We start from the raw sequence: 26,057 nt of genomic DNA, 5'->3' as shown, positions 1-26,057 counted from the left end.
ATGCTCGGAATCGCTTTTCCTGGATAAAATGGACGAGGAGAGATAGAGATAGATAGAGAAATGGGTGCAAAGAGGAGAGAAAACACGAGAGTCTTTGCGATTTGGTATAATGGCAACTAGGAGGAATATCTCGAAATGAGCTTTTTCTGTATCACACGGTTACAAATGCAAAGTCCGTTCGTTAAATGGATCATTCGTTGCTGGTATAAGTGATCTCTCTCTCTCTCTCTCTCTCTCTCTCTCTCTCTCTCTCTCTAAGATAAGAAGATTTTAAACCCTTTGCAGGCTAATTTCTCAAGCTAGAGTCGGATAATCGAAGTAGATATTGGGGGTATTAGATAATTTGCAAATTTGTTTAATAGATAAAAAAGAATTTAAAGAAACGAATGCAAAAATGAATGTTCTCGTTTCGGTAGGATGCGCACAAGAGAAAAAAAGATAAAGAGAAACGAAAAAAAAAAGAAAAAAGAAAAAAGAGGGGAAAAAAAATAACCAAACGTGAAATGTTAATTTTGGAATGATTCAACAGCCGTAAACTCCCAATCTCTCGTCCTCGTGTCGTCGTTGTTGAAAATATGACGAATTATGCCTCGGCGATAACACGCATCAGGTGCAAACCTCTCGCGTGTAAGTTCAACCGTGCGAGATGTTGAAATGGGAACGTAACTCTGTCGCTATCCAGTCTCGGTTCACGTCGTCGGATTAATACGCGAAAACGCATATGTACGCTCGCGCCGAGACCTTTTGTTCCGAGTCGATACTCTCACACGTCGATGAAACGAAACTATCGAAAGTATCTACAGAACGTTTCAACTCTCTGTTCCATTCGATCGATATTTACTGAATTATGGAAAACGACCTTATAACGCTACGCTGTTGGATTGTTTCGCGTCGTTGATTGAAGCATCGATCGTAGAGAAATTGTTGACGCAAAATATATACATATATATATATATATATATATATATGTATATATGTATGTATGTATGTATATAGATGTGAAGTAATAATACCTTTAAATATATACGATTATAGTTTTACGTAGATATACAAATACACGTTAAAGATAGAAAAGTATTTATTAAATAATAAAATAAGGTAAAACGCGTTTATACGTAACGTGTATCTTCTCGTTACTTGTTCACCGTAACTACTACTATACGTGGTACTATTACGTGAGCCACGTAGAGATACTCCTATTGTTCCAGTACGTACGCAGAAGCAGGTCGACGGTGTTTACAAACGCTATTTACAATTACAATCCGGTTAGACAGAACGAGAATATCTGCTCTGATACCACGGTTATTTAAACAATGCGAATCCTTCTTTCTTGCTTTTAATCAATAGAAGTTCGACTAATCGATTATCGTCGAAGTGTGCGATTTGTTCGAAGAAAAAAAAAGAAAAAGAAAAGAAAGAAACAAAGAAAACGAAAATAACGAAACAGAAAGAAAGAAACAAAAAATAAAATCAAAGATCATTCGATCTTTTTTTTATTTTTTTTTGAAGATCCAATTAAATACGTAAAATCCCTTTAAGGATTTATTTAACGGTAGCATAAATCTCGAAGGTTGTAATATTTCATTTTCTTCTCTCTCTCTCTCTCTCTCTCACTCTCTCTTTTTTTCTGTCTCACTTGTCATCGATATTATACGGTTATGCTTATGTGAATTCTCTTTCTTCTTCCTTATCTCTCTCTCTCTCTCTCTCTCTCTCTCTCTTTCTTTTTTCCTCCCCACTTCCTTTTCATTTCTCGCATACGAGAGATGTGCCACATATTGCACATAAATTTTGCACGCTCCCTCGTAAAAAAGTCTGAGGCGTTTCTGTACATTATATCGCCATAATGGTTGCCGAAACGAAAGAGAGAAAGAAAGAGAGAAAGAGATAGGCGTGACGCACTTTTTCGAAAGCAAAGAGAGAAAAAAAAAAGAGAGAGAGAGAGAGAAGAAAAGAAAAAAAAAGCTGGATATCCATTTTTGCACGTATGTTGTCCGAAAATAACGACAGCGAATGTTTTCTTCCGTTTCATTTCGACATGGGAACATACGATTTTCCATGGCTTTTTTCTTTCCATGTAAAAGCAACTAATGCATGTTTATTTCGAACTAATGTTCCCCTTATTTTTTTTTCTATTCTTTTTTTTTTTTTCTTTTTTTTTTTTTTATTCTCATACTCTTTCCTCCATGGGAAAAAAAAAACTATTATAGCCATTGCATTTACCCGATCGATACACTTTTATATCTCACAGGAAACGATCATTTCGAACGATGCAAACATGTTTAACATAATTAATAAGCCGATTTATCCATTCAATTCGACTTCCTATGTATTTTATTTAATCCCCCCCCCCCCCCTATAATATCGTATAACTTTGAAGTGATATACGTATTTGCATAGGTATTAGTATTTTTTTCAAAAATTGTATTTCATTTTTTTAAATTATAAAAAAGAAAAGAAACGAAAAAAAGAATATTAATCGTTAGTTCATATCGAAAAATTAATATTTCGTAAATACAATTCACATATTATATAGTACATATATATATATATATATATATATATATATATATTATAATAGTTATAGATATATAAATTTCACATGGTTGTATGATATTTTTGTTAAACAACCAACGCAAAAATAATATTATAGAAGTTTATAGAGATATCTATTCTATGATATCGCGCTTGCGCGTATGTGTGCGTGTGTGCGTTGATCGAACGCATTTATTTAACTTCTCCTCTCAAAGATGAAAATGTTATTTCGAACGTATTTCAAGCGTTAACAAGAGTATTCTAATTAAAGCGCTATCATACGTAAAAATCTCATGATAGTTTGTTAGAACGTTCCTCGTCCTCGTTCAATTTCTGTCAGAGGAAGGATCGAAAAATGAGGCCGTGCTAGATCGTAGAATCCATTCCATCATCAAATGACTTTTCCCTCTCTGTGGGTTTAGAAACGTGCTTCGAAAAACCTGCCGGCTGCTTCTCTCTCTCTCTCTCTTTCTCTCTCTCTTTCTCTCTCTCTCTCTCTCTTTCTCTCTCAGCCATTTTCCATTTCCTCTAGGCCGTGTTATCGGTACGTCGCCATCTCTCGAAAATCCATGAGCATCTGCTGGCCTCAGAGAGAGAAAAAAAAAAAAAGAAAAAAAATAAAAGAAAGAAAGAAGAAAACTGCTGCTTTTCGTTCTTCTTTTTAACCCTCTGAACTTTTGTTTCGTTCTAGGTGATTACGAAAGGATATGTGTGTGTGTGTGTGTGTGTGTGTGTATTTTAAAGCGTAGAACGTTAATCTTTCTCCATTCGATGTACATTCGAAAATTATACGTCGATGGTAGTTCGAAGAATTTTCGGTATGGCGTTCCATAGCTGAGAAATTTCGAGCACGACCAGTCTCATACCGTGCATACCGTTAGCTCTCAACAATAGAGAGAGAGAGAGAGAGAGAGAGAGAGAGAGAGAGAGAGAGAGAGAGAGAAGAATTGTGATTCCGATTCTTCAACCCTTTCTCAGATCATATCCATTAGTGATAGTCGAACTTTCTCTTCGATTTCAAATAAAAAAAATTCTTTATTTTTCTAACATTGTCAAAATCTCATTAAATCTGTCGATCTGTCTATTCCAACTTTACCGCCCTAAATGACGTATCTCCTTCGTTTCAAAAAAGTTAGAATGGGAAATAAGAGGGTTGCGTCTGGGTCTCGTGGTCGAGCGTGAAAACGTGCCATTATCCTTCAAAAAAAAAAAGAGGGAGATACGTAGACCTTAACGTATTAAAAATAAATGAAGTTTTTTAGAAACGCAATGTCGTTGAAAAGAGAGAGAGAGAGAAAGAGAAATAGTGACTCATCCATGTAAAGAAAAGAAGAGAGAAGAAGTTATCGATACTTTCGATACACTATTTCGACTATCTCGAAAGTCTACGAGGGGTAGAACTGCTACTACTTGTGTGAGATTAGAAATACCCTCGCACAGCCGGCATGCATTATAGATGCTCGCCTAAAGTTCCGAGATTAGAAAAGCCGATGGGCGTGAGCTCACCATCACAACCACCATCACAACCACCATCACCACCACTAACCACCACAACCACCATTACTTGTACTACTACTACCACTACCACCACCATTACTTTGACGAATGTTACACGTTCGCTACGAAATCGCGATAGCTTTCACCCCTCGTGTACACCCCCTTCTTGCAGATCACCCTTGAGAAAGCAAGAAAGAGAGAGAGAGAGAGAGAGAGAGAGAGAGAGAGAGGACAACGAATCGTTATGGAATATACAATATTATCAAAGATGTGGTTTCGTTCTAAACGAAAGTCTCCTCCCCACTTCCCAGCTCCTATTAATCATGCAAACGAAATATTCGACGATGCGTGCCAAGACTCCTCGAGGCTTCTTTCTAAATTATTCTTATTCCTTGTCTCTGCCTTTCACTTTGCTTTTGAATATTGAATTGCCTCTTCGTAAAATTGCCATTACAATTTTAACAGAATCGTTCTATTAATATTTCTAAAATAAAATTTTCAATAATGAAATTACGAGCAAAGATATATATTAATCATAGATGGATATAATGTCGAACTAATTCCGGGATTAATTAATAGTACGCTTTAATCGATAATAAATGTAGAAGCGTAATCCTAAGCGAAATAGTATGCCCAACTGGTTGTTGACCCAAAAAGTAAAGTTAGGTTATCGTCGAATTTGATTTATGAAGTAAATTTCGAGGAGTACATTATATTATATCGACAGTGGCGTTTCTCGTATTTGTATTAAACGAATGAGTAAGTAAATAAGTAAGTAAGTAAGTATACTTACGGTTGAAACGTTCCAAGTAATAAAAATAGAGACACCCGTTGTCCCTTTTAGTAGAGTGTGCGTTGACGTTTGTCTCTTTTCGTTCTCTTCTTTTTTTTTTTTCTTTTTTCCTTTTTCTTTTTCTTTTTCTTTTGCCATACCGTTGAGTTGTTTTAAAGGGATCGACCAAACGAAAATGTCGTTTGCGGCTAACATTTAAAATACTGAACGGGCTTTCACCTTGTGAGTTTATAGGAAATTAGCCAAGCTTAACAGGTGTTCTCTTTCGCAAGGAAAATCGGCAATAGAGGGTGAATAATCAGGAGAGCCTCGAGTTATGTTCTTGAGAGAGAGAGAGAGAGAGCTAATGTTCCGATCGACTCGAACGCCGTGTATTTGCTTCCTGTCGATGGAGAAATTAGCTCGAATTGGCTGAATCGATCGACGAGTAAAGACTTGCTCAGTCTCTCTCACTCTTTCTCTCTCTCTCTCTCTCTCTCCCTTAATACACATTTAAAGTGAATCGTATGTAACGTATGCGATCAATATAAAATTTATTCATTTCTTTTCCAATAATTCTCTCGTTATTTTCATTTCTTTCGAAACTATTCTTTTTCGCTTCTTTACAGTTTCTTCTTTTAATTAAAATTTGTAAAATGAAAAAAATAAGAAAATCACGTTATTTCGTTCATTCCATACATACATAAATATATATACATATATTATGTATATATATATATATATATATATATATATATATATCGACAAGTTAAATGTACGTCACATATTATCATCTTTCCAATAATATTTGCAAATGGTCCTTCTCCCTATACGTAATACTAACGTAACCATAACTGTAACGGGCTAATGGATGCTGCTAATTTGAAATTGCAATTCCCGATACGGTACGATAAATCATGGAACGCGAGATGGACTTATGAAATTGTCCCATTCCATGAGAAAACTCATGAAACGAAGATAGGAGTGAGGTGTGGGTGTTGGAAAAGGGAGGAAAAAGAGGGGGAAAGTGGAAAGAAAACTTCTTTAACTCGTCTCTCCAATTCCGAGTCAGTCGTATTCCGGAAGTTAGCAAAAAGGAGGAGGTGGTGAAAAGGAGGGCAGGCCATTTAATTAATGTGCAACTACCCTTCTCTCTCTCTCTCTCTCTCTCTCTCTCTCTCTCTCTATCTATCTATCTATCTGTCTATCTATCTCTATCTCTATGTCTGTCTCTGTCTCTCGTTCTTCTTTCTTTTCGTAGCAATTAGCTTAGTCGGAAGGAAATAAAATATCCATACCGCAAATAACGATTCGTGATTGAACTAATGCACGAAGCGTATCCAATAATTACCTAGTTTTCATAATAACAATGTTCTTTCACAATGTAAAATACGTAAATGTAGAAAAACAAGAACGCAAAGAATCTTCTTTTTTTCTTTCACCAGTCTCTCTTTGCTAAACTTTCCAAAGCTTTCCACTTATATTTTCCATCAACAAATCGTTTCAACGAGTTTTAATCAGAAAATATGAATATCCCTTTTTCGCATTTCTCATCGCATACCTTATTCCATAGATTTTCTCATCGTCCGTTTCGTCTAGTTTCTAAAAGGGACGCGAAGATATTTCAAGAAATTAACACGCCTCGAATTGCATTCCTACAACTTGCATCTTTTTCTATATTATTCACTTTACTTTTTTTTTTTTTTTTTTTTCTTTTTATCCCCTCGAAGAAAATATTAATTCTATATAGTCATATCTCGAAAAAGAATATACGTATATATGCATATACACGTACATATCAAGATAATTTTCTCTCCTCTACCCCCTCATTAAAACTGATATCCTCGCGCCATCCTTGCTTACAATTAGGAACTAATTTCATTATGTTGTAGCTTACGTTGGTACATAGGATGGTATTAAAGATTTCTGCTATATTATCATTCTAATATCTTCTTGTCTCTTGACAGCATTCAATCTATTGTTTTTCTTTTTTTTTTCTTGTTTTTATTTTTATTTTTATATTTATTCAATCTTTATACAAGGAATACCATCTCCTTCTTTCTGCTCGAATATTTAATATATATATATATACGTATTTATATTTATATATTTATATATTTATATATATATATATATATACTTATTAATATTTATAAAAAAATTAATTTACATATCGGACTATATCAACGTTAAAATTAAAGCAAGGTGAGAAAATAGTGATAAGCTCGAGTTAAAAACTTATTTTGCAAGTATGTCAAAAATCGCGCAAATATGGACGGCCACTTTTCTCTGGTTCTCTTTTCATTTTCTTCTTCTTCTTCTTCTTCTTCTTCTTCTTCTTCTTCTTCTTCTTCTTCTTCTTCTTCTTCTTCTTCTTCTTCTTCTTCCATAAGCGTCGTTAGAATTTCAATTAATAACAAGAATGTTAATATTATGGGAAAGAAAAAAGAAAAAAAAAAAAAAAAAAAAAAGAAAGAAAAAAAAATTAACAAGACGAAATAAAAACAATGGCTTGTGCAAATTTTTGTTTTCTTTTTTTTCTTTTTTTTTCTTCTTTTTTTTTTTTTTTTTTTTTTTTTTTTTATAAGAGAAATAAACTATAGCACCTCTAAGTGTGTACGTGTGTCTGCGTGTGCGTGTGTCCCTTTATATGTTTCTCTCGAGAATATTATATCGTAACGATGAAATTTCTTTCGTAGCGTTCTCATTTTCCAACGATGTGCATCGTTTGAAACGTTTAAAACTTTTATACGATAGAACGCACATATGTATACGTGCATAAATAACTTATGTACATAAACGAGTGGATAGACGAGCACCTTTCGTATTTCCAGTCACCTTTAACAAAAAGCTTTAAGAAAGACCGAGCTTAAATCCACTTTCATACGACGACGAATTTTTCTAAGGAAAATGTCCCTATAATCTAGCCTATACATACCTAAGCGATTTATTTTCTTATATTTAGTTTAATTTACTTAATTTACGAAAATTTAAGTTCTCTCCCTCTCCCTCTCTCTCTCTCTCTCTCTCTGTACTTAATCCTTTAGAAAGTAATTTTAAGTTCATTCGAGGTATGTGTGGTGGAATGATCGGTGTTCAAACATATATATATATATATATATATATATATATATGTATATATATTTATATATATGTATACATACTATACACATATATATATATACGTATAGTAGGACGTAGAAACATGAGGACACTTTTTCTAATCGAATACATTTTTTTTCGATTTTTTTCATTCGTTAGTAGATATTAGGATGCCTTGTCAGATGTGCGAAGGATTAAACGTTAAAAAAAAAATTAAAAATAAAAAATAATTGTTTCTTGTTACAACAGCGATGAAAAAGGAAAAAAAAAAAAATACAAAGTAAACCTTTTTGTCAAGAGTTCGTAAAAAAGAGGAAAAAAAAACAGAGAGAAAAAACAAATATCATATATGTATTTTATCAAACGCTTTTATATCGTCATTATATCGTGAATCTCAACACCGATTTTATAGATTTTTGAATGAACGTATTTATATATATATATATACATACATATATATATATTTGTTTTTCTATAAAACCACTCGACAAAATACTTGATAAAAGCTTATGTTGTATTTTTTATCAGTACTCCAACAAAAAATAATTTTTTTATGATCCTAGCCACATTTCCTATAACATATTAATTTCTTTATATCTACTGAAAAGTTAAAAGTTTTCTCTCTCTCTCTCTCTCTCTCTCTCTCTCTCTCTCTCTCTCTCTCTCTCGTTCGATTTATTCAAATATTTCTTTTTGAATCGCTGTACATGCTCTATGTTATGATGAAAAAAATTTCTGGAGGTAGCTCGTTAACTCGCTTGCATCTTGTTTTACGATAAATACGTTTTATCATTTATCTTTGTCCCATCATTTTTAGTAATGAAAAAGAAAAAGAAAAGGGGGAAAAAATACCACAAGAAAAATTATATTCACTATTCGAGTTTCTTTTATCCTCTACTCTAATATTGTTTATAACGTAAACGAGTTTTACGTCTTTTAGTTTACGTAAAGAAAAATTTATAAAGAAGAAGAAATCATCATTCGAGTCTTAGCAAAGTCATTATGAAATGCCAATGGTGAAAATAATGTTCATTATGTTAATTTTAGCTGGGGATAGTTTTGCGACATATTCAAAGAGAGAGAGAGAGAGAGAAATAGTCGCACGTTGTCACGTCGATGCTACTCGACTGGTTTATCCAAGAACGTAATTGCCATTTTGTTGGAAGACTTTAAATTAAAAGACGCGTCAGAAATAGAGAAAAAGAGAGAGAGAGAGAGAGAGATTGCTAATGAGTTCGACAACGACAACAACCTGACGCTTCATTTTCACCGGAGTTCGTCTCACGTCTACTGCAGAGTATCTCAGTTCTATCCTATTTTAAAAACAACGACGACGACGACGACGACGACGACAACAACAACAACAGAACGAGTCCACGCGAGTTAGAAGGATAAATAGAAGAATCTTCCCCGTTGCAATTCCTTAATTCCGTTTGCTGGAATTGATGAGATACTTGCAACAATGAGTTAGCAAATGTTTTTCACCGGTGACGTCGTGCTGAGCGGTAGTTGGTCCGGTTGATTCTCTCGTGTAAATATCAAGACCGTATTGGCCTTCCTCTGGGAAACTTATCGAGAAAGTCACAACGTCGTCGTCGGCGATCGAATGTGCGACATACTTTGACAGCCGTTTCTCTTCGATACCGTTTTTGTGAAGAGTCGCCATGAAGTCGGTCAAAGGTCGTGACATACGAAATTGAATCTCTAATTCTCGTCCGGCAAACACCAGAGCTTCCTATAGAGAAAAAATAAAATAAAATAAAAGAAATATTCGTAATTCGTACAATTTAAGGGCCATCAATACGAAACTTATTCGTAGTTATTAAACGTAATTAAACCTCAAATCATGGAAAATATTTCGAAATGATTTCGAACGGACCTGATGAGTTATCGGTATTAGTCCAAACAATCTGGTAGCCTTGGTAGGACCCCACTCGCCACTGGCACAATCCGGAAGTGGAACCATCACCGTCTGAAGTTCCTCGCAAGCGATTTTGAATTTGCACACGCTCTTAAACTTCATTGGCTCGCCCGTCAAGTACTCCTTCGGCGTAACCGCGTTCGCAAATATGTCCAAGAGGAATGCTCCCGAGCATGGAGCGTGCACTCGAAATGCAACGATGTTACCGACGACCGACTGCAAATATTTTCCCCCAATCGATACGAGATCTTCGATGTTTCCCGAATCGATATACTATTTGCGCCGATTATTCGTTCGTTTTTCTTTCTTTTCTTTTTTTTTTTTTCTTTCTTTCTTTCTTTTTTTCCTTTTCTCTTCCTTTTTACGACGAACGAAAATCAACGACTCTTTATTTTATTACTATTATTTATTGAAAACATTGTTCTTACCTGCATGACGAAACGTTTCAACGAGACCCCATCGTATCCGTCCCCGTCGTTATCATAAAATTTCAGATTATAGTGAAAAATGAGGGACGATTGCATGTGTGCGGGCATCGCTATTCTTACGGTCGCGGCACCTGTCGAATCCGTGTACATAACGGCATTTGTGTTCGTATCCGGAAAATAAAGGCCATATCTGCAAGCACAAAATTTATAAGGAACGGTACTTTCGCGAGGCGTTTTCTATCGCTATATGCTCGATGATTGCCGTTAATATATTCCGATCTATCTAATTCTGATAATCCAATGACATTTAGAAAAAGAATCAAATCGAAAAATTTACCTGAAGAATAAAGATCGTACGAAGGGCAATTCCTCGAAATCTTTCAACGTGATCGGTTGTTTGAGCAATTGCCAATCATCTTGAAGTGGAAAGAATTCGTATATAAATTCTCTTGGATCCGTGAGAAAGTAATGATCGTCGTACTCGTACCTAAGTTGTCGCATTGATTACGTTAAAACTATTCCAAGTAAATCTCGTACGATCTCGATAATATACCTTAGGCTATCGTTCTTAGTTTTTGGTTGGCCAGGACGTGGGACTTCTTTGGCATTTACGAGATGTCGAGCTCCCCAATTGCACTGAACGAATCTCCACGCGCCGGCAACGTAAACGGCGTTCCAACTATTTCTGAACCTATTGTCCTCGAAACATACGCCCGGCTGATAACCAGCGGACTTGCTGTAACCTTTGATAACGACGCAATGTAATCCGGCATAACTAAAAATCATACGATACGATTTAAAAATAATATAGCTAATAACATTGTTGCTTAAACGATTCGTTTTAATTATCGTTCCTACCTGCAGAGTCGTTTAAATAGAACGTGATAACTCTCGGTGCCGTGTTTGATCCCTCTCAAGAGTCCCATAGGCGTATCTCCTCGCAAATTTTCATCGAATTGCATGGTATTGAGATTCTTTACAGTGATCCATCGAAATATCGTTCTTGCCTTTTCAATATCCGAACCACATCTGCTAACTAATTGACGTACTAAATCGGTAAAAGTCTTTTGATCTTCTTGAGCAACCTAAGAATATATAAGAAATGAATTAAATCCTCACCGATTCCTTTTATCTTAGACCGAAGAACTTACTCTTACCGAGATAGCAATTTGATCCATATCCGCAAATTCCATGGGATCGTTGTAGATGTGATACTTGGCTAAGGCTGGTGGCTGAGGTGGTGGAGCTCGGGAAGGATAAGGTGGTGGTGCTTCTTGAGTATAACCGTCACCCTCATCGAGATACAAACTCTCTTGAAGCATGTACTCGCTTCTTGCCTCGTTTATCAATTCCAACATCTCCGAACTTTGCTTCTCAACCAATGCTGCCGTGGCAGCTCTGTAAATTCGTCAGTAAAAAGAGATAAGATAATAATATATTATTCGATTATTTTATTCTTCGTTTTATTTTTCAAAAGAAAAATTTCTTTCTTCGTTCTTGAAACGAACGTATTACGTATGTACATATATGCGCGAGAGTTACCTGAGTATTACAGTTTGCGAAACGATATATATATATATATATTACTATTTCTTTTTCTTTTCTTCTTTTTTTTTCTTTTTTTTTTTTTTTACCCGCCTGAAACCTTTCTCATTAAAATAATGTGCCACGGTAATAATAATTTGAATCGTTCAGTTGTGGTTCTTCTTCTAAGTAAACGCTCGACATTAACCGAATATTATGCAAGTAAGACATCGCCCTAATGATAAGCCATCTGCCATTTTAATTAGATAATATAAACGTACCGCTCGTGTTCCAACATTTTCCTCGTGAGACTTTCCTTCTTTTTGTCTCTGCGAAGAGTCATGTTTTTCTCCAAGTCCTCTTTCTCCTGTTGAAATTGTTGGGTACGCGCTCTTCCTCCCTTCTCCCTTTCCCACCTCGCCGATAATTGCTCCAGCTCCTTCTCCCACTCGTCCTTTTTTATTTCATTTCGCAAAGTAAACACATGCGATGATAGAAAGGGCCAAAGAAAAAAAGATAAATCAATGATTTACGATTGTTAAATTGACTGATCCAAAAAAAGAAAAAAAAATGAAAAAAAAAAACCAGAGCCATACGTACTCTAAATTCTTCTCTAATCCGTCGATCTTCCTCTTCTCGATGATGAGCAAATTTTCTATACAGATCATCTTCCTCCTTGCGATGTTTCATCTCCAAACGCGTCTGCTCGTCTCGATCCTGATCGACAAATTATATTTTTCCCATTAATATATATATATATATATTTATTTATTTATTTATTTACTTATTTATTTATTTATAGAATGACTCGCGTATATTAAATCTTAATGAATTGATAACTAACGAATTTATCCAGGAAAGAAAACATCTGTTTCACATGGTGCACGATGTTAATCGTTTCGAGAATTTCCAAGTCCTCGCGAAGTCTCCTCATCGTTGAATCTCGTCTGTTTTAATACAGATTCGATAAGACTCTTCTTTCCTTATGTTTATCACGATAGAAACTTTGAAAAAGTTTTCGTCAACACGATCGGCAAAGGACTGTTTCTAACGTCAACTTCGAACCGATCAATTCGCTCTATCGAACAGGTTTTCTACAGCAGGTTGCAATTAAATTTATGGGATTTACTATTAAATATATACGTACATATATATAATGTATATATATATATATATATATATATATATATACATATATATATATGTATACGCACACAAAGTACACATAAATGTACATACAAACACTTATATATATTCTTTATTTGTCACAATCAACATTCGCTCGCGTCAGTCTTAACCTCGGTCGTCTACTTTTTGCTGAAACTACTTTCACGATTCGTTTCTGCTTTCTTCCATCTCTCCTAGATATCATTCGAGTTCTACTTCGATAATAAATCTTTTTGATCGTGAAAAAGAAAATAGAAAGGGGAAGAAAATTTTTTTCTTTCATAAAAAAAATACCCGCTAAGATTAATAGGGGATTCCTCTTTTCTTTTCTTTTTTTTTCCTTGAGATCTTCGAAAATTAAAAAGAACAATCCATTTGTATGAAATAATCCTCTTAAATAATCTCATCGATTTTATAACAGTAATTTTATCGTTGCGTTACGCTAGCAAACGTAGGTATGAACAGAGAGAGGGAGGGGAAGAAGAGAGAGAGAGAGAGAGAGAGAGAAAGAAAGAGAGAGACAGAAAGATAAAGATACCCACGCAACGATTACATCACACGCATACGCGAACACGTTCGTTCGAGTAACCCCGAATGAGGATAAGGCGAGAATCGAGAATATTAGCTTTCCTACGAAGGTGAGTCCTCCTCAATTTATAAATACTTTTTTCTTTCAACTTTTTTCTTTTCAAAACTCTTTTTTTTTTTTCTTTTTTTTTTTTATGAAGATATACTCCTTGTGTTAAAAAAAAAAAAGAAAAGAAAAAAAACAGAAAAAAAAAGAAAAGAAAAACGAGAATACAAAGAAATACACGAACGAAAGTTTCATTTGTATTTTTCGTTCTCTCTTGTGAATCCAATTAAAAGAAAAAAAGAAAAAAAAAAAAAAGAAAGAAAGTTGCATAATTGTACGCGTAGAAAATCTTTAATTTAAGAAGAAACAATCTTCGAATTGAAATCAGAGAAACGTAAACGATTCCCTTTCGCGTGAACGCAAAGAAAGCTTATCTTTCCTTCCGCTTTCAAATAGCAGGAAAAGCGAAGATGTTACTTTGTTTCCTTGTTTTAACGATTCGAGTAACGAGGGAAACTCATTGTCTTCCTTTTTAACCTAGGGAAAAGAATCTCAGGCTAATGAATCGATCGATTATATCGTGGATATATATCTTTTGATTACGGGAATTATACCTTACTATAACAAGGAGAACTAGTTTTCTCTTATGTTTTTTTCCTTTATGTAATGTAATTCATAATCTTCTTAATATTGTGTGAAAAACGCAAATTTAAATTTGCCAACTGATAAATAAATAAAAAAAAAAAAAAATGAATAAAAATATCAAACTTATTTTTATCAACAATTTCTGCGACATATGTCATTTATACTATAGTTTTTTTTTTGTTCTTTTGTTTGTAAATAAATAACATATCAGACATATTAGAGTACGCACGAGGAGGACTGAAAGAAATACCTAGAAGAATACCTAGAAGGTATCTAGAAGAAATGAAAGTAGGAACAGGAAAAAAAAGAAAGAAGCTAAAAGAATGAATCAAATTCCTTCGTTTACACCCACGCGAAATATCGAAATTCATACCGGTGTTTCCGGCGTTGGTATTCACGTGGAAAAATATTCTAAGAGAGGAAATGTAACACGGGCATCACGCGTCATCAAGCCCACGCTGTCTTTCGTTCCTTTTACGCATAGCCATACATAGTCCGGTGTCGACTGCGGACACACTACTGTCTCTGGCATTCACTAGATATCACGCAAAATGGCAATCCACCAAATCGTATTTCGCCAAGCAACGCGCGAAAGCGGATTATAAGAGAAAACGTTTCGATAGTAGAGCGACTAGCGGTTTGTTCTTCTCCTCCTCCACCTTCTCCTTCTCCTCCTCTTTTTCTTCTTCTTCTACCACCTCCACCTTGGGATTCTTCAGAAGGACCCGATGGGAAAAGCGGCAAACTCATTTTCATGTAAACATCGTATCTGAGCCGTGCGCGTTACACATTCCGCATCAAAACCGATCGGAAACATCATTGTGAAATTCTTTTCTCTTTTGAAGAGACGCGCCATTTTCTTCTTTTTTTTTTCTTTTCTTTCTTTTTTTCCTTTCTTTCTCTTTTTTTCTTTTTTTCTCCTTCTCAAAGTTTCTCGCAGAAACGCATGTCGGATTCCACGCTCGTCTCTTGAAACTTCCAGGACCGGTTTACACTCCGAACGATTTATCTCCGTTTTCTGTCCAAGTCAAGACGAGGCCAAAGAGGTGGGCGATGGGGGAGGAGGGGGGAGCAGTGGGGGAGGTGAAGAAGCAAGAGAAAAAAAAAGAAAGAAAGAATACCAAACTTTGTCTTTTTTTTCTTCCTCCTTTTCCTCATCTACGAGCGAATACTCAACGTGATTATTTTCTATTGGGTTAGACCAAAAATTTGTTAATATTTCATTTAACGAAGTTAACGTTGTCGCGCACGGAGACAGATAGAAAAAGAAAGACAGAGAGAAAAAGATAAAGAAAGAGAGAGAGAGAGAGAAAAAGAGAGATATGGTTGATCGCGCAGCTTGTCTTTATAGCCGAGTGACCCAGAGTCAAGGACAAAGCGAATCAGAAATCCAGTAACAAGCTTTTTTTATTCTGCGATTGCTTTTTAAAGAATTGACAGAATTGTGCCATACCATTCTCGTACTTTCATTTACTATAACTTCAAATACCATTTAATGGGAATACGATAAATATACCTATTAAGATATAACGAGATTACAAACGATCTTTTAAAGTTGACGAATATCGTTTAACCGAAGTTAAATGAATGCCAGAACAAGAGTACCGCTAGAGAATCGCAACTAGAAACACTTATGCGTTTGAGTTTAGAGAACCTGTTTAAGATAATATCGAGGATAAGATCGTATCTATTATAAGTCTCTCATATTATACACGAGATAATCTCTTTGAGAGATTATTCCTTTAGAAATTAAAATGCTCTTTTCTTTTTTCTTCTTTTCTTTCTTTTTTTTTTTTTCTTACCTTAGAAACTAGATATAAAAAGACAGAAACAAGAAAAAAAAAGAAAAAGGAAAAGGACAATTCGAATTTTTCTCTTTATTCAAATAGAATCTAATTTTTTCGTTCGTATTAATCTAACTTTTTTTGTTTTCTTTCCCCATACCACATTCATCGTCTATCGATTATAAAAAATATTATACGGGATAAATATACAAATTGTCGAATTATTTCACATATCGTTCGTTGAAACACGAAGAGAATCACGATGGAAAATAAGGAGGCCGCGTGCAAGAGTGGTTCGAGTCGGACGAAGAGGGACTCGACATAGTAAACTCTCTCGTCCTAATACGGCGATGACCACAGGCTCTCCTCGTCGTGCGAGGAGAACGTAATACATATATATGTACTTGTATACATATATACATACATATACGTAACATTACACGTTCAGAGTAAACTACATATTTTATATATATATACATATGTGTACATATATGTATATATAAAATATACACATACACGTACATATGTCGAATGACTCACCAGATAATAATCGATGGGCTTCTCGCGAGCCTTGCTATAACCCTTTTGAAGTTCCGTTTGCTTGAGAGCATGCGCAATGTGAAGCGCACTAGCATCGAATCTCCCATACTGATAACTTCCGTCCTGTGCATGATGATTATGATGATGGTGTTGTTGATGATGGTTGTACGGAGAGGATGCACCACCGCTACCACCGCCGTGATAATCTCTTCCCTGAGACGAATTCGTAGCTGGGGGTGAACCGTGTCCGTTCAAATGCCTACCATAATTGGGCGAATCTACATTATCGTAACTGCAACAAAATCATGGATACGAACTTCTTCAGGACTGATGAACATTATATATGTCTTATATTTTATTTATTTATTTTTCCTCTCTCTCTCTCTCTCTCTCTCTCTCTCTTTCTTCTTTTTTTCTTTTTGTCTTTTCTTTCTTTCTTGCTTCTTTTTCTTTTTTCCTTTTAATTTTCACCATGACGAGATTTATCTTTTAAAGGTACCTCGAGAAAGAATAGATCATTCTTAAAACGTTTTTACTGGTTGCAGGACAATGAGTCCTAAATCGTCGATAATATCATCCTCGACCTTACGGTTGACCATTGTTACCATTTAATTGCGTTCGAATCGTGTTATATGAAAGGAGTCCGAGACAAAAGCGACAGAGAGAAAGAGAGAGCGAGAGAGAGAGAGAGAGAGAGAGAGAGAAAGAGAGGGTGAGTACAAGTTATGCGCACCGCCTGTCGTCGTGCAACGTCACGTCTCCACATTGTTAATAGTAATACTATGCTGCTCTTCGAATTGATGGATCTCTTTGAAAAGGAACATGGTATATGGCTGGACATTACCGTTGCTACTCCTCCTTCTCCTCCTCCTTCTCCTCCTCTTGCTCCTCTCTCTCTCTCTCTCTCTACTCTTCATACTATCCATTTGGAAATGGACGCTTTGATTAAGACCGTCCATCAATGTTAGAAACGTCGAATGATCTTTTAGACAATATACTATTAAACTTTAACAGGTTTAAGAACAAATCTAATTCTATTATTTTATAATAGAATTTATATGAATTAAGGTAGAAAAGGGAAAGAAGGAAAAAAGAAGAAAGAAAATAAGAAAAGAAATTATGTGTAGGAGATCGTGTCTCATAGCGCGATGGGAAAAAAAAAATTATAAAATAATAATAAGTATAGATAACAATCGGATAAAGATGCAGGTTATATTAGATTCATGGAGAAGAGAGAACGTGTAAGTAACTATACGTGAGTCCACATAACTTCTCTTGCGGAAAATTAGTTTCATTGTACGAGCAACAGGTAGAAGAGAGTAACGTTTAAATAGATATATATATATATATATATATATATATATATATATACATACATACATACATACATACATACATACATACATACATACATACATACATACATACATACATACATACTAATACGTAACACAGTTATATATCGTAGAAGTTATCTTTTGTGTTAGATACGTCTAGATCAACGTTCTGACAAACTTTTGTCCTTCGTTTCTACCGGTTTTTTTTTTACACATTTTTAACGGGAAAAACGGCGCACGTTTAACGTTTTCCCTCGCGCATCCCCTACAATGAACTGACCTACAATTCTAAATAACTCTTAGAAGCTGTTCTCTTACACGCCATAACGCTTATATCTATAAATAACATCGGAAACGTTCCTGATATCGCGTGATATTATAGTTTCACGAGTTTTAATAGCCTATAAACTATTAAACCACGAACTCGAGTTCTCTCATATGTATGTATGTATGTACATATGTACGGATCAAAAATCATTCGTAAAACGTTATAAGCTGTAGAGAGAAACGGCCGTGAGAAAAATATCATACTCCGTTTCTTTTTAACTTGTTACGAGGTAACAAGAGCGTTCAGGAGGCCGTTCATTCACTTATTCTCTGTGTAACCTATGTGCGCGCTCTCTCTTTTTATCTTGGAAGCAAAAATACTTACTACGTACTATACATATATGAAAGAGAGAAAGAGAAAAAAAACGCTTACGTACACACAAGAAGATATATATATATATATATTCATCTTTCATGATGTAGCTTTGCTTTTACTTCTCTCTCTCCCTCTCTCTCTCTCTCTCTCTCTCTCTCTCTCGCTCTTTTTCTTACGTTAAATTTCTGCTCGTCTATCTCTATCTCAAATGAACAAATACTATAACAAAAGAAAGAGAGAGAGAGAGAGAGAGAAAAACGATAGTACAGGTAAAAAAAATATTCTTCGTACCATCAAGTAGGTATTACGTATATCTCGTGCTACTTTAAAGTACTCACCGTGGCATCCGACTTTTACGCAGCTGCAAGCATAAAAAAGTCGGACAATAAGCGGCATCGATCGCATGCAAAGAAAGATTCCTCTTACGTGTTGGCAAGGAAGAACGGAATGTGTGCAATGTCCATATATACGTGCTATATATCCTCTTTTAACAAGCGTTATACGCATCGAGCGTTAGTCAAACGTTAAAACAAAGGTGTGACGAGAGGGATTTAGTGAAATTCTTTAAGAAAGTAACTTTCGTCGATCATATCGAGTATATCTTTGCGTAATTGATTTTGTACAATGACGAGAGTGTAAAAAAGGAGTGAGCGAGAGAGAGAGAGAGAGAGAGAGAGAGAGAAAGAGAGAAACTCTTTTTGTAAGGAGAAAAGAATTTTGTAAATACACGGGGATGATAAAAGTCGATGATAAATTTACACTGATTAATTTGACTAACACTTAAAAAGATAATCACGATGAATAGACTAGACGTGGTTTCTATCATGGCTCAACGATTCCTCTCTAAAATTTAAAACGAATAGAGGAAGGGAAAGCGAGGAAATCGTTGTTGTTAGATTATATCGATTCGCTTGGCGAAACATCGAACGACGAATCTCGAAGCAGGGAAAAGTTTTTTCTTTTTACGTGGAAGTAAATACACTTATTTACTCACTTTACAAAAGATATATATATATATACACACACACGTGTACATATACATCTAACGTAAATATACCTATACCATGACAGTGGTATAATTAAAAAGAAATCAAATAAATAATAAGAAATAAAAGGAAGAGATGTTTGCTCACCAAGGTGGATAAGCAGCACGAGGTGACGCACCGCCAGCTCTGATCTGTTCGTTGACGTAACCGCTTCTTGGTACGTTCAAAGCACTCCTTATACCCACGCTCGAACCATCCAACGTACCCGGTCCTGGTTTTGGCACGTGGCTGCTACAGTAAACCTCCTTGTCGTTTATCGTATGCTGATTGTTGTAATAAGTCTTCAGGGTTAACTTCGTACCGCATATCGCACACTTGAAACATCCAGCATGAAAGAACGTAAAGTCCTTCAAAGGGCCGACCCTGTCGACCTGATAAACTGTCTGCGCGCATCTCAGGCACGTACTCTCGTAGAAATTTGGCCGATACATGATATTTCTTTTTCTCTCAATTATCTCTTTCTCTTTCTCAAATGCCAATACAATTTACCTCTTTCAATCCTTCAAATACGTTCCTAAGACCTGGGAATATTCGAAAATGAAATTTTTTTAGTAATTCAACGCGCACACGCACAAACATACACGCACACGTTACATACATACATACATACATACATACATACATACATACATACGTACATACACGTTCGGTAATCTTTCTTTTCTCCCTCCTTTCCTAACCCTAAATCACCGTGTGTTAATATTTAATATTTAAATAGAAAAAAAATTACGTGTCTCTTGGCCCTTCTCTCTCTTTCCTCCCTCTCTTTCTATCCTACTCCATCCCTCTTTTCTAATCGCAAGACAAATTATACTCGTTCAAAATCCAAAGTGCTCGGGACGAGCTTATTGTTATCATCGAAAGAACTTACGTAAGGTGGTACGTTCAATGGACGAAGGAAAACAATTTCCGGAAGATTGTGTCATCGTTACGAACTTATGACGAATACGTCAGGGCGGAATAAGTTAGATAAAGAGGCCGCCGCGCTCTCTTCGCCGACACTTTCCTGCCAGTCGACTTTTGCAACGAATCATCGTCAATAATTTTCTCTCTCTCTTTCTCTCTCTCTCTTCCTTTCTTTCTTTTTTATTCTTACATTCTTTCTTTCGTAGTTCGCGTCTGGGTGGGCGATTGCAGTGGCAATTACAACACGCTTAATGACCGCGATATGCCGACAATGGAGACCGCCGTGATTCTCTCTCTCTCTCTCTCTCTCTCTCTCTCTCTTTCTCCCTCTCTCTCTCTTCCTCTCTTTCTCTTTCTTTTTCTTGATTCGAATCTTTCCACGCTTTGCGCTTAGTTAACGTTTCATCGTCGATCCCCTTTAATGTGAAAGCCGATTAATCAATTTCACAAAAGATCAACGGTACTTCTCGTACGCACGTGTGTGTAACGCGTAGTAAGTACATATATGTATGCATATATGTATATGTATATAATATATATATATATATATATATATACACACATATCTCAACGATCGTTTCTATGAATACGATTAATAAATATTTTTGATTAATTTTAATATAAGACGGACAACTTTACGTTTCTATTTACGTATGCATGTGTTTGTTAATCCAAATAATAGAAAGAAAGAGATGTAACAAAACGCAGTGATCTCTCTCTCTCTTTTTCTCTCTCTCTCTTTTTCTCTCTCTCTCTTTTTTTTTCTATTTTACGATTCATCTTCGTACTGGTAGCCGAGAGAGCGACAATAGCAATTACGACACGGTTGACAACCATATAGAGCGAAACTGCAGCAACGAAGCGAAACTCTCTCACGCATCACCGCATCGTATTTTTCCGACGAACTCGACTGTGCCCGTGTATGCCGTACTTTTTTCTCTCTCTCTCTCTCTCTCTCTCTCTCTATCTCTATCGTTATCTATCTCTTCCTTCCTTCCATGAGAGCCCGAAACGAGCTTTGAAAACCGAGAACGTATCTTCCTCTAACAGTATCACGACGGAATCCCAATTGAAATTGATCCGACAACCTGTTTCCCTTATCGTTAGCTATAAACTCGAGCTCGTGACTGCCGTGTAACCGAGTCCTCAATTGTATATATGTATATATATATATATATATATGTATATAGTATAAACAAATACACTGTCAATGTTAAGAGAGAATACGAAGTCGCGTTTACGTTTCTTTTTTTTTTTGTTTGTTTGTTTTCTTTTACGTATTACGTTAGTCCTTTTCACAATGAATTCTCTTTTATTAATTAATACAAACGTATAAAATGAAATTTGTAGAAAAATATAAGAAAATATGATTGCTTACGTTTACATTGTAATAAATTTTGTTAACAGGTCGACGTGTAAAAGACGACGTGCTATGAAAGACAAACAAAAAGAAGAAGAAAGAAAGAAAGAAAGAAAGAATGAATGAAGGAAAAAAAAAGAAAAAAAGGGAGAAAGACGTTTCAGAAAGTTCCTCTTCCGAAGAAAGAACACGCGAATCGCTTGCATACCGAAGCGCATCGAGAGAAAGCATTTCGTTCGTTATTTTCGTGAGTAAAACGTCGACGTATGCGTGTCGCGTCTGCCCCGATAATGATCATCCTCCTTTCTTCTCGTTAATCTACTTCGCCACGCGACTTTTATTCCTCGCGCTTTCTTCTCTCTGTCCTTGCTCTTTTTTGTTATTGTTTGTTATTGTTGTTGTTACTGTTAGTTGTTGTCATTAATGCAATCTATTTATGTGCTTTGAACGTTAATGCAATTTTTTTTTTCTTTCTACGTCGACTTTCAATCAATTGATCCAAGATACGTAATGGCCGCCTATCAAAACCCTTCGAAATGACAAAAAATTCGTTGAACTTAATTAAAGATAACATAAATATTGTGTTATTTTTTTTTATATAAACATTACCAAACCATAAGAGAACTTTTACATTATACAATTATTAAAACTACCAAGGTATAATTCCATCTTGCGAAATTTATAATTATTTTCCAGTAAATTTTCAATATCACTTATTCCGACCGAACTTGTTCCTTTCGATTAATCTTCTTTTTTTTCTCTTTTTTTTTTGGTTTTTTTTTTTTTTTTTTTTTTTTTGATACAGCCAATAGATGTTGAAAGAAGAAGAAAGACAATCGTTAATAAAAAAAGATATCGATTAATGGCGACGAAATTAATTGACCAAAAAGATAAAAAAATCTTCGGTCGAAATTCATTCAATTTCAGATTATCGAGAAGAATTGGTAATTATCTACATAACTTGGCTCTATTATTTTCTTCGTTATCTTTTTAATTTTTTTTTATCGATACGAATGTAATAAAATATATATATAGTGTATGTGTGTGTGTGTGTGTGTGTACGTGTGTATAGATATATCTATGCGTGGCACGGATTCTCACTCGTAGGAACGCGGAATGCCTTTGAGCGCATTGCCACTCGTAGAAATATTGCTTATCTCGCATATATAATTGAAGGGGCGAGGTAAAACAGGAACGGTCGTTCATGGAAATAAAAAAAAAAAAGAAAAAAAGATATATATACATTACTTCCGGAATGTTCGGTATTTCTCGATTTATCCCGTAGAAATTCTCGAAGTATGAGAAGAAAAGTCAATTGAATTTGTTTATATCCTTCCATTTTTACTAACATTTTTTTTTGACTCTATCTCGACTCGAGCTAAGAATTCGAAGAAAAAGAAAAAGAAAAAGCAAAAGAGATACACCATTGGACTCTTTAATCGGTCTGTTATAAGCAAGAAATTTCGTCGTTGTTTGCGTTTGAAAAAAAAAAAAAAAAGGAAAGAAGAAATAACTTTCTTTCATAAAGAATCGGTGCATCGTCGCGCGTAATTAAACTCAACGATTTTAGGAGAAATCCTTTCCGATAGAATGCCCGCTTTCTACAATGTTTTATGGAAGGGAGGGATAAACAAGAGAGAGAGAGAGAGAGAGAGAGAGAGAAATAGGAAGAAAAGGAAGAGAACACAATACAGCGTGCTGACGCAAATCGGTACGATCGAAATCGTCGAGGCAGACTTCCTCCTTCGAACGTAGTTAAATATATTTGTTGAACGAAAGGAAGGATTTTTCAAATCTTATGTGTCGATCGATCATTACGAATCTCTTTGAGTCTATTTTCTCATGATGACTTTCGCAAAGAAAGTCGTATCGATCGTAAAGAGATTCGAAAGAAGATCCGGTATTATTTATACCAGGCATAATATATCTACTACTGTATTCGACGTTTACGTGCTTTCACGCCTGATAATTATTCATCGCATTCCGATAACGTACGAACAAACATTCCTGATTCGAGGTCATCTTTAACCTATAACTAGATGGCTAAAGTATTTACCAATTACTACAATATATAGTCGATGCAAGCGCACGAACGGGAACGCACGTGCCATCGACTAAAGAGTCTCAAAGATGAAAGAGAAAAGTTTCTTTCAAAAATGATGTTGCGTGGTAAACGAGGAAAGGATAGGTAGGTGCTTCGGATGATTGAACCGAATGAATGGATAGAAGAAAAGAAAGGGATATAGATATTCCTCGTGGATCATCAAAAATGACGAATTAATGGTAGGCATTGAGAAGGAATAAATGAAAAATGAGATTAGAGTTATTTTGCCCTGTTATTTAACGTTCACTAAAATGATCACCGTTAACATACTCGTCCCTTCGTAAGTTTCTCCTCAATGGAATTCCTTCCTCTCGTTGGAAGTAAGGAAGGAATTCCAAAAGGAATGGAAAGATAAGGAGAGAAACGTAAAGGAGTAGGGGGTTCCCCCAAGACTTGCGCCCGCGCGCGCGCACGCACGCGCTCGCGCGCGGATCTTAACCCGGTTACAAAAGTGCAAGATTTTCGTCGAATCGCGACGATCGGTTAAAATTCCCGTTTGTCGGGATAGTCTCGACCTTAAAAGACATGCTCGAGGAGAGGCTCGATCAAGAGGAGAAACTCTTTCGAGGAATCTCACCGAGATTCCTCTCTCTTGCGTCTTCGGGATCGTTAAAGTACAATCTTGCTACGTAAGTTTTCTCTCTCTCTCTCTCTCTCTCTCTCTGTCTCTCTCTCTCTCTCTCTCTCTCTCTCTCTTTATCTATCTCTCTCGCACGCTCGTTCGCTCGCTCGTTCATTCTTTTTCTTACTTACTTACTTACTGACGAGTGTAGATATGCGCGTGCGCGCGAACGCGAAGCAATTGGAGCACGATGAAGGAAAAAAGAAGGAGGCTACATCGACGCAAGGTCAGATTCTTCTTCCCACCCTCCGCTTGGTACTCTTGAAGAAGGCGACAACGGCACCGCTACAACACGTTCCTTCAAAATACCTACGCGTCCTCATAATCCTTGCTCCTTTGACCGACGAGTTTCCTCTTCGGTTCGGAGCATACTCGACGAAAATTAATATCCAAGGAAGATTTTCTATTCTCTCTCTCTCTCTGTCTCTCTCTTTTCTTTCTCTCTCTCTCTCTCTCTCTCTTTCTTTCTCTCTCTTTCCTTCTCTTTCTCTCTCTCTCTCTCTCTGTCTGTCTCTCTCTCTGTTTCTGTTTTTCTCTCTCTCTTTCTCGTTTATCCTCGAGTAATCATCGACGACAAGAAAAGTAATGATGCCGAGACGACAGCATCGAAATGGAAAACAGCTTTTCCCAAGTTCGAGGAGGGATCCTTCTGGTTTGCTTCTTTCTTCCGGTTACACGGCCGCGATGGTTACGACCGTGCATTGAAATCACCGAACGTACCAAGTAGTATGTACCTCATGTACGGCACCGAAATTTTTCTCCTTAGCTCGCACCACTTTCTTCGCGCATACCAGCCGTACATTAACGCTGAGATTAAATGAAAGCAGGAAGGAGAAAATACGGAAGGTCGAGATAAATGAGAGCGTGGCCAACACCGGCCAGGCACCTGTCCACGGAGTCGATGTCTTCGATCTATCTAGGACAACGATGCGTTCGATGAGGTCCAATGTATTTTCTTTCTTAATGGGGCCCTTGCGTAACTTGCCATTCGATAAACTTTTCAATAAAAATTTTGAATCTATTAAAGACCGGCTAGAAAAATATTCTTGCCAACGAGCACGACGTGTACGCGAGACGATACGACTTCAAATCGTCCACCTGCCTTCGTCGACGTTCCGAGAAGGTCTGAGGTGAGAGGGACGGCCATTTTGAGGTACCACGGTGAACGCAGGTGGCGCTACGTGTTCAAGATCTCGTCCTCCGGAATGATATGTATGTTCGATCACTCTCGGAGAGGCCCTCGTCTCGTGAGCATCTACTTTTCTTTCTCGGTGATCTTCTTTCGCTTATTCCTACTTCCCTCGACGATGAAAGTCGAGAAAAAGTGGAAGTACCCTGGAAATTCCGCTACACAACGGAACGATCCGATTCGATTTCTTCGATAGGCCAACTCTAATAGACCTATTTCTTTCTGTTTCAGCCAAGCCGATTCTTCGTTAACAAAGAAAGCGATATTCGAACGCGTTGGAACGCTAGACACCTACATAAAGAGTCTTCCTACGTGAAAACTAGATTACATATATAGCGTACCGATCTAAAGAATGCAAATT

General features: G+C 36.2%; 1 protein-coding gene across 5 annotated transcripts; it reads right to left on the bottom strand.

The window, feature by feature from the left end:
• Positions 1–6,854: 6,854 nt before the first annotated feature.
• Hil (peptidase hillarin) lies at positions 6,855–25,643 on the bottom strand. Of its 5 annotated transcripts, none has more exons than XM_035866396.2 (12): positions 24,639–25,643; positions 19,603–20,036; positions 16,490–16,781; positions 12,380–12,496; positions 12,061–12,233; positions 11,413–11,653; positions 11,114–11,340; positions 10,809–11,030; positions 10,593–10,742; positions 10,256–10,445; positions 9,786–10,043; positions 6,857–9,641 (listed from the first exon to the last, which is right to left on the bottom strand). In XM_035866396.2, exons 2-12 carry the CDS (start codon positions 19,944–19,946, stop codon positions 9,330–9,332), a joined length of 2,526 nt encoding a protein of 841 aa, XP_035722289.1. In that variant the 5' UTR covers positions 19,947–20,036; positions 24,639–25,643; the 3' UTR covers positions 6,857–9,329. The 5 variants fall into 5 exon arrangements, with proteins under 5 accessions (XP_085513011.1, XP_035722289.1, XP_035722290.1 ...); XM_035866397.2 differs by having other exon boundaries at positions 24,643–25,643; XM_035866398.2 differs by having other exon boundaries at positions 24,647–25,643.
• Positions 25,644–26,057: the final 414 nt, after the last annotated feature.

The sequence above is a fragment of the Vespa mandarinia genome, chromosome 5, assembly GCF_050613455.1.
Source record: "Vespa mandarinia isolate Hongniang chromosome 5, ASM5061345v1, whole genome shotgun sequence".
NCBI lineage: Eukaryota > Metazoa > Arthropoda > Insecta > Hymenoptera > Vespidae > Vespa > Vespa mandarinia.
Note: the sequence above shows the minus strand (reverse complement) of the source record. Positions and strands in the feature narration are given on the sequence as shown.